The sequence below is a fragment of the Chenopodium quinoa genome, unplaced genomic scaffold (assembly GCF_001683475.1).
Source record: "Chenopodium quinoa cultivar QQ74 unplaced genomic scaffold, ASM168347v1, whole genome shotgun sequence".
In the NCBI taxonomy this organism is placed as follows: Eukaryota; Viridiplantae; Streptophyta; class Magnoliopsida; order Caryophyllales; family Amaranthaceae; genus Chenopodium; species Chenopodium quinoa.
In genome coordinates, this window is record NW_018742225.1 from 829,281 (window position 1) to 838,640 (window position 9,360).

Below are 9,360 nucleotides of genomic sequence, written 5' to 3' on the forward strand. Positions count from 1 at the left end.
GTGAGTCGACGTGGATGTCGACTCTGATAACTGCTGGGTCCTCTTCTGCTCAATGTAATGTTGAGCATCAGGAAATGATTTCTTGCTTCCATCCAGCTGTACATGTTGGATAGCTTTTCTTGGTACTATTTCTGGGAACGAAGTCTTGAAAGGTCGAAATGGGGTCGAGCTCTCTCCTTTGTAGTAGGATAAGGTCGAAATGGGGTCGAGCTCTCTCCTTTGTAGTAGAACTAGCTGGTTTTGTGGCTATAGACACCCATTTATGTCTCCCCAAAACCAAACCCAGTGATGAGTACCTTTCGCGTCGAATCATAATCGAATGAAGTGAAAGTGTGGAAAGTCTAGTGTTGCGGATAGTTTTAATTTATTTTCTCTACTCTCTGTTTTTGAAAACTTATTTTAAGAAAACAGCGAATCCAGTTTGGTTGGTCCATGATATGGGTCCACACTACAAGAAAAAGGGTAATTAGCGACGGCCAATGTAGTCGCAAATCCGTCGCAAAAATGGATTTGCGACGGATTTGCGACTACTTTGGTTCGTTGCCAAAGACCTCGTCGCAAATCCATTTTTGCGACTAATTTTTTGACAGTCGCAAATTTAGCGACGGATTTGCAACGCCTTTGCAACTACCATTTAGCGACTAACTTTCAAATTTTAGCAACTAAATTATTGTCCGTCGTAAAATATTTGCGACGGATTAGTAACTACTTAGACCAATGTTTTAGGACTACTTTTGTGACGGATTAGTGACTACAAGATCAAACTTTTGCGACAACGAGACTAAACTTTTGCGACTACATAGACTAGTTTAATTGCGATGGATTTGCGACTATTGAGACTAATGTTTTTTGCGACGGATTAGCAACTACATACGAGACCAAATTTTTGCGACTACAAAACTAATTATTTGTGACAGATTAGCGACTACTGAGACTAATGATTTTGCAACTAACCAATTAGTCTCTAAACCAAATTTGCAGTCGCTAAATATTTGCGACTAACTATCAATATTTGAGACCATAATTAGGCGACAACCAATATTAATCACAAAGCAAAAAAGGTACCCACGCATAAATTCAAATAACCAAAATGTTAATTTTATTCAAATATCCAAAATATCAATCAATTTTGTATCAATGTATTAAAAACAATATTTAACTTATAAGACTAATTGTTCCAAAAGTCACCTCCCATATAAAAAAAAAAGCTACTTCAAACAAGAATTAATGACAATGTAAAAGACCAGTTGTTCATAAAATTACCACCAAGAAAATAAAAATCACTTAGTTGTATCACGAGAGCGGGTGACTGCAGGCGTAAGAGGCTTATAAGGACGGTAAACTTGTTTTACAAGTGATGCCATTTCCTGCAATGTTTTTTTCATAGCTAATTTTTCCTTCTTCCATGTAGCTTTTTCGATCTCATGATTTTCGACGAATTCCTTAGCACATTTTAAGCTCTCTGCCGCTATATTTTGGCTTTCTTCTACCTTGTTATGGTTTTCTTCCGACATCTTCTTTAGTTCTTCAACTTGAGAGCTTAATTGAGAAATCATGGAAGGAGTGGAAGATGATGCAGTAGATTGAGAAGTAGGATCACTCTTGTAATACATTTGTGAAGCACTCCCTAAACCGTAGACTTTTCCTTTCTTTTTCCCACCTACAACCTCCAAGTAGACTTTGTCGGGGTTTATCTCAATTCCTTTGTTCTTATATTCCTCAAGTTTTTCCATATATTCTCCCTGCATTAAGATATGTATTAGTAACTATGATCTCAAATGTTAAAACTTTAATAAACTAAATACATTTAAAAAAAAAACAACTATAATAAAAATGCAAGCAATGACTTGAGACATCGTCCGGGATAAAAACTTGTTTGGACTTCTAAAACACAATTTAATTTAATTGCTTTAGAGCAGCTAATAGAGTATTACCCATCAATGATGCAAGAACATGAATACAAGTACAGTCAGAGTTACCTCTTAATAGATGTTCCAGACTACAAAGGTACAACTTTTGGGAACAGTGGATCATGGGTATTTTTATTATAGTTGTTTTTTTTAAAAATAAAAAAGGTAACACTTATAGCAAAATAATTTATGTAAGCAGTTATTAGTAAAAATTTCGGCAGAGTCTCCTTTGTAAATTGAAGAATCCCCTCCTATAGGGTATGGCTTCAAAATAAACCTGTCTCAATTCACATTGTGCCATACCACATTAATCATATGATTAATGTCGTCAAATAATTCTCATCCTCCAACTCAATCACACAAACAAATAAACAATCTATAATATCTCCAAACATTAACTACCACATTTGTTTTTTTTTTGTAATCTTAGAAAAATATAGAAGTATACTCATACCATGACTTTTTGAGACTTGTCACCCATCAATTCAACTTCATCATTGCCCACACAAACAGAATGAGTGCTCTCATATACTTCAGCAGCAGTTGGTAAAATTCCATCCTTTTTCTTTGCCTTGTATTAGAAGAAGTTGTTAGCACTAAAAAAATACAACAAAAAATAGGGGACATAGACTACAGAGAAATTGTAATAAAGACTAGTTATTGTCATCTCTTAGTGGCTAAAAATTTTCTACTTGCTTCAATCTTATATAAAATCACAAGTTAGCTGCTAAAATCATACACTTACCATTTTTTTTAACCACTTGAGGAGTAGATACGCTACCTTGGCGATGGCCAGGGTCAAACTTCTCTAATGTTTGGCCAGATAACCAATTATCTCTTGCTTGGTTAAAACATTTCAGAAAATCAGGATGCTTACGCTTATTTATGAATTCAGCTCGAACAGTGTCAGTCATGAAACTAACTTCCTTATGGAGAGGCATTTTGTAAACTTGGTTCAATGTGCCCCTAAGTCGGTCCCCAGCTTTTTTGTCAAATTCTCTTCTAGCCTTAGCATCGAACTCAGTTCTCCAAGTATATGTACGCTGCACATAATTAACATGTAAAGCTTATAATTTTAACTCAAAATAGCGTATTATACATATATAATTTTATTTCTAATTTATAAACAAGATTTTGATGGGAGAGTTTAAGCTTATGGAGAGTTTAAGATTTTGATACAAAAACAGTCTATAACAAAAGAAGACACTTCTACATTATAAACATGCAGCAAAGAGCCAGGATACAACTTTGTATCCAGTAAGCTACAACATCTTTATATTGACTCATGCATGCCAGACATGTTCATTAGTAACAACGTAGATGTAGTTAGGCACCTGAATTATTTCTTTTCCCTTGGAAAGGAAACTGGAAAAGAACTGTAAAATACTGATTAGAAAACCACTTGATGGGAAACAAATATAGTGCCCATCATACCATAACAATACAAACTAAAACAGGAAGATAAACTTTTGAAATTGATCAAACTTATTACTAAGTTGTGAGGGCTAAGCAGCTTGCAAAAGCATTGTTCTTAGGATTTCTTTCTAACTTCTAAGAGAATCTGGTTCAACAGCATAAGCAACCTCATTATACATCAGTGTATGATATCCACGATTTGCATATGCTTATAGTGAAACAAGAAGAACAAAACTATGATAGGTACATTGATACCATTGTCAATAATTCCATAAGTACGCTCGGCAGCTCTACTCCAAGAAATTCTTATATATGTAATTTAGTACAAAACTATAGGCTATAGATAGATAGCCGATCTACACATATGTAATATAGTCTTCTTATATATGCTCATAAATTATCACACTTGCTATAGAGAGAGAGAGAGAGAGAGAAAGAGAGAGAGAGAGAGATGCTATAGGGAGAGACATATGTAATATTGTTGACATTCTAGCTAACTCACTCTTGGGGGGGTGAGTGAGAGAGATGCTATTGAAATATCAGTCTCTTTAATTAAATGACCCAAGAATCAGATTTTACTACCTATATTCAAACAAATCAGAAGCACAAATCAAAACCCCTGACTACTACAATTTTTTTGGCATGTTCAGAATTTGATATGTTTGGCTACTTGACATCTCCCTAGGTGCCTCATAATAAAAGATAATGTTTATCAGAGATAATCAAAGTAAGTGAGAATCAAATTAAGGTAAATAAAGCTTTAATAATTAAGAGTTATAAGCAGTATAAAGTAGGTAAAACCAACACACCTCTAGTATTCAAATCCCCACATAGCATATTAATCGAAAATATGAATTAGAAAGTTAAAACTTCACAATTAACCAGGTTGTTCACCAAACATGATATGAGTAGCAATGCTAGAATATAATTATCATATCACTTTAATCAAAGTATTCAATTTGACAACTCACCACAACTTTCAAGCCCCCTTAACCCATAAAAATAATTGAGAAATACTTGCTTACAATTCGCATATAAGTATCAGGTAAGTAATAAATAAATAAAAACAATTCTTGCTACTGCCATATTTGCAATTCCCGTATAAGTATCAGATAAAAAACAATTAAAACAAATTTGCAATTCGCATATAAGTATCAGATAAAAAACAATTCTTGCTACTGCCATATTCTGTAAAAAAAAAAAAAAAAAAAAAAAAAAAAAAAAAAAAAAAAAAAAAAAAAAAAAAAAAAATTGCATATAACATACTTCAATTTGCAACTTTTAAGAACAATTTATGCTTCGTATTATAATCAGATAAAAAATCGCAAATCAATCAACTCGCAATTCAATCAATAACCAGATTAAAACCAATTCGCAATTAGCAATGGATATCAGATTAAAATCAAAAAATGGAAAAAGAAAAACACAATGATAACCCTAAAATTCGCAATTGGCAAATTACAGTAAGAGAAAGATGGAATGGACTATATGAAGGAGAAGAATGAGTTACTCACCTGGGAGGAGATGTGGTGGCGCAAAGGCGGCTGTTGACGACGACGACAAAAGGTTCGTTGTTCTGAAATTCAGAATGGAAGCGGGTTTTTTTTTCCGGAAAAAAGAGTCTTGTATGATTATGAATAAAGGAATAAGAATAAGTAGTGATGGGAGTTTTTGTTTTTTTTGGCGGCAACAACTTATTATATTAAGGGTTTTTTATTTCTTTATTAATAAATTTTAAAAACAATGGTAGCGAGTTGCAATAATAGTTGCAAATTTTTTTTAAAAAAAATGGTTTCAAAATTATTAACCTTAGCAACTAAAATTTAGTCGCAAAAAGTTATAAGAGCGTCGCAAATTAGCAACCGCATAGCAACTATTACAAAGTCGGTTGCAAAATTGGAACCTACTCGTTTTTTTCAGTCACAAAATACTTCATGCGACTAATTATTATGGTAGTCGCAAAAATTAGTTGCTAATTAGCAACCACGTAGCAACTACTTCAAAATCAGTTGCAAAAGTTGCAACTACTCGTTTTTTTTCAGTCGCAAAAATAATTTTTGCGACTGATTATTATGGTAGTCGCAAAAATCAGTCGCTAATTAGTGACCGCATAGCAACTACTGCAAAATCGGTTGCAAAATTTGCAACTACTCGTCTTTTTCAGTCACAAAAATATTTTTTGCGACTAATTATTATGGTAGTTGCAAAAATCAGTTGCTAAATTCCCTTTTTCTTGTAGTGCCAATAGTAGTGTAGTAAGATAGGGCTTGACAAGATCTTTCCAACGATATATTATAAGCCCAATTCCGATAAATATTGAGGAAGTTATGGCCAAATTACTGAAATGGGCCCGGTTTGAGCCTTATATGCGGCCCAATGATCTAGGGGAGGGTCTAATATGATTTATCATTCCTAATGCAATTAAGAATGGTTTTAGTCTTCTAGATTCTTCTAGAAGGTTCTGTTCATTCCTAATTCAATTAGCATTGATAAATTGACTTTTGTTGACTTCCCAGAGTTTTAATTAAAATCAAAGAACATTTTTGAGGAAAAGATACAATTTTATCCTCCTGTACGGCAAAATTTATCTGATTTTAGAAAACGCATCAAAAACAGGGTTAGCGCCTAACGCCAAGCATTGGCGCCTAGCGCTAATCCTGGCGCCTGGCGATAATGTTGGCACCTATCGCCAATAAGCTGGAGTTGGCGCCAGCTCTGTTTCAGTTGCGCCAATTCTCTGTTTTGTTAATTTTATCTTTTTCGCTGATTTTCTCTATAAATAACGTCGTAAAAACTCCGTTTTCAATTCACCTACAATCAGTTTTCATTCGCAATCATCAATTCTCGCATTCTCTAATTCTTCTCATTCATCTTTCTCTCTCTCTTTTCTAAACTTGCTTTTACATACAAAATTCCGCATTCATTAGATCTAGAAACACCTAGCCATATTCGAAGTTGCCTTCGCCCTAGACGTGAAAGGTGTAATTTATGAGGGTTTGGTCCCAAATCTCTATTTCAATTATTTAATTTAATAGTTTTGTTTATTGTTTTCCTTGAAGTTACTAACGTGTGTATTTTGTTATTAGAAAAAGGTACGAGTCATCAAAGTAAGTACTTTAATGGTTTTTATTGATGTTATGATGTAGAAATCATGTTTAAATTGTTATTATGATATTCCTAGTATCATGTATAGGGTAATTTTAATATTAAATATGATTGTTACGAGGCTTCCTATGTTCTTCCTAATATTTATGATTATTAGTATCATGTTAGGGTTAAAGCTTTGATTTTTATTTCTTAGTGACATATTAGGGTTTGTTATTAATCTTGTTAGTATCATGCCTAGGGTCTTGCTATTATTATGCTTTAACATGATTATTATGATTATGATTATTATAATTAATATTATGATGATTATTGTTTTGATTATTATTATGATTATTTTAATTATTATTATTGATTATTATTATGTTGCTTGGTTCTTTATTTATATTTATTGATTGCTTGATCACGCCTTTTATGCATGTTTAAAGGGAATTTGTACTTGTAATCACGCTTAATAAGATATTAATAATCTTGTTTAGGGTTAATATGATTATAATTCAAGTGATCGCCAATAATAGATTTATTTGTGCATTAATATTCAACCAACATAGATAAACAGGTTTAGGGTTAATCCTATTGATTGCATGTTAATTAGAAAGCGCACATGAATACGATCAGAATAAAGTAGAGGCCTATTATTAGGGCAGGTTCAATCTCTTTTAGGTTGGATTTGTACCTTCATCCCCGAACCCTTATTTGGTTCTAGACCTTATGGAGTTGACGATCTTTTGGATCGTTAAGGGCTGTAACCTTCACCCTGTGAACAGCTTACAAGTTCCTAAAACTTGTTGGCGACTCTTTTGCTCTATCTTCTTTCCCTTTAAACGCCACCGTACTTTAGTGTATGATCACAGTGGGGTTCAAGTTAGGGGTAACGCTTGAAATTATTCCCTACAGTTTTTGGCGACTCCACTGGGGAGGATTTCTATTTTAATTTCTGAATTTGTTTCGGCAATGATTTAGAATGAGTGGATGAGACTCGAAACGTTCTAATTATTTCATGTGCGTAATTTTGATTAACAATATTGTCATATGCATAAAAAAAGATCTCATTGGAAAGACCATCCGTAATGAGTTAAAAACATAGGATTTTACACGTAGGAAATTTGAGAAATATCTTTCACAACTAGGACCGAAATAACACCGCGCGAAACTTGAAAATTTTATCGAGCACAGAAAGCTGCTGAGGCATGTGGGAAGTAGCGCCAATGACCAGAGCATTGGCGCCAGGCATTTAACTGTAGCGCCAGACGCCATCATTGGCGCCAGGCGCTACAGCTAAATCCTGGCGCCAATCTCTGTTTGCTGGCGCCAATTTCCCCCAATACCGAGCCAGAAATATGCGTTCTAATTTCGATCAGTTTTTCGTATTGTTTGCTCGATCCTACTTCCTGATTGAATTTTTTCTCACTTTTCTGAAACCCATATGTGTTCTACATATGGACATAACCCTATGGGAATTCATGCTCCATCTACCTGATTGAACGCTCTGTGCAACAAAGGGTACATCCGAGAATGTTGAATTCACCAAACCATGGAAGCGAGTTTTTTTCTAAAGCTCACGGTGTCCCATCCACTCGCACCAACCCTTCACGGTTAGGCTTCCGCGCAGTGCATCTGGACAATTAACCATGGACCCTCTATTGTCTAAACCATATCCCGAACTTTAGAGAACTAGAGCCATGGTTAGGTTGCGAACTCATTGCATCATATTGTGCCTACTTGACTAATTGTGCATTATTTGTTGTGCATATATTCTATGTTTCTCTTAACCATTTCTTTGACTTATGTTGAGATTAAATAAAATTAATGACTTAAAGAACTTTGCCTAATTAATTAATTAATTAATTTGAGTCAATAAAGTCTAATATTTTAATCAGAATTGACCTAGTACGACTTTAGGCATACCCCTTTTGATTAATAACACCGAAAACAGTCTCAGATTGAAGCTCCACCATTGGCGCCAAAATCTGAGCTGTAGCGCCACACTGTGGAGTGTGGCGCCTGGCGACAGCTCTGTCGTCTAGTGCCAAGCTACACAGTGTGACGCCAGTCCTATCATTTGGCCGACAGTTCGGATTATTGGTCGAGTCATCACCTAGAGTCTAATTGACCAGTTTGCTAATTAATTCGGTTAATTTTCGCTGTCAATAACACTCGGTGGAGTCATTAATTGAGTCTAGTCACATAGTCTAGCCACATGGTCATGACACGAGTCTTAACGTACCACCTACACTCACTAGTCTTAGCACACACTTCGAGTATATGTCACCATGACCATGCCTTAGGTTCATGCATGAGTCGGTCTTTTCCGTCATTTGAGTTGGGGGGTACATCCTATTCCTAATTCTTCATATCCCTCCATTTACATCATTTTTATCCACATTCTATTCCAATATTTCTTCACTTCCTCCATCCATTGCATGTTGAATAAAGTTTGAGTCAAATAATTAACAATAGATATCTCTAAATTCCTTTTCCACAGTACTTGGTCGAGGAGAGAAGGGCGATTAATTAAGGACAACCTCTTTATTCAGGTCTCACTTTTTGATAAACCGATTCGTTAAAAGAGGAAGGCTAAAAAGATAATGGCAACTCAAGAAGAAGTCAATGAGCTTAGGAACCAACTGGTTACCGTGACTGAGACACTGAAGCTACTCACACTCAAGATCGATGATCCTGTGAAGCAACAATAAATGAACCTCATGCAAGAGAGTCTAAGCAAGATATCTAGCGACTAAAAATTTCAGGGCATGAGTTCACAAGGGGTCTCGCTGGACAAGGAACTTCTTCCACATAAGTTCAACGCCACTGACATCCCTAAATTCAAGGCGACAGATAACCCTTACTTCCATCTAAGAGCTTTTGAAACTATAATGAGTATTAAGAGTATCGATAAGAAGGTTTTCCCCTCTCTGTTCTCACTATC

General features: G+C 34.9%; 1 protein-coding gene across 1 annotated transcript; it reads right to left on the reverse strand.

Annotated features, from left to right (window-relative positions):
• Positions 1-1,072: 1,072 nt before the first annotated feature.
• LOC110734799 lies at positions 1,073-5,111 on the reverse strand. The gene is made up of 4 exons (XM_021914950.1): positions 4,841-5,111; positions 2,656-2,953; positions 2,365-2,481; positions 1,073-1,742 (listed from the first exon to the last, which is right to left on the reverse strand). Exons 2-4 carry the CDS (start codon positions 2,656-2,658, stop codon positions 1,281-1,283), a joined length of 582 nt encoding a protein of 193 aa, XP_021770642.1. The 5' UTR covers positions 2,659-2,953; positions 4,841-5,111; the 3' UTR covers positions 1,073-1,280.
• Between the last annotated feature and the right edge of the window lie 4,249 nt (positions 5,112-9,360).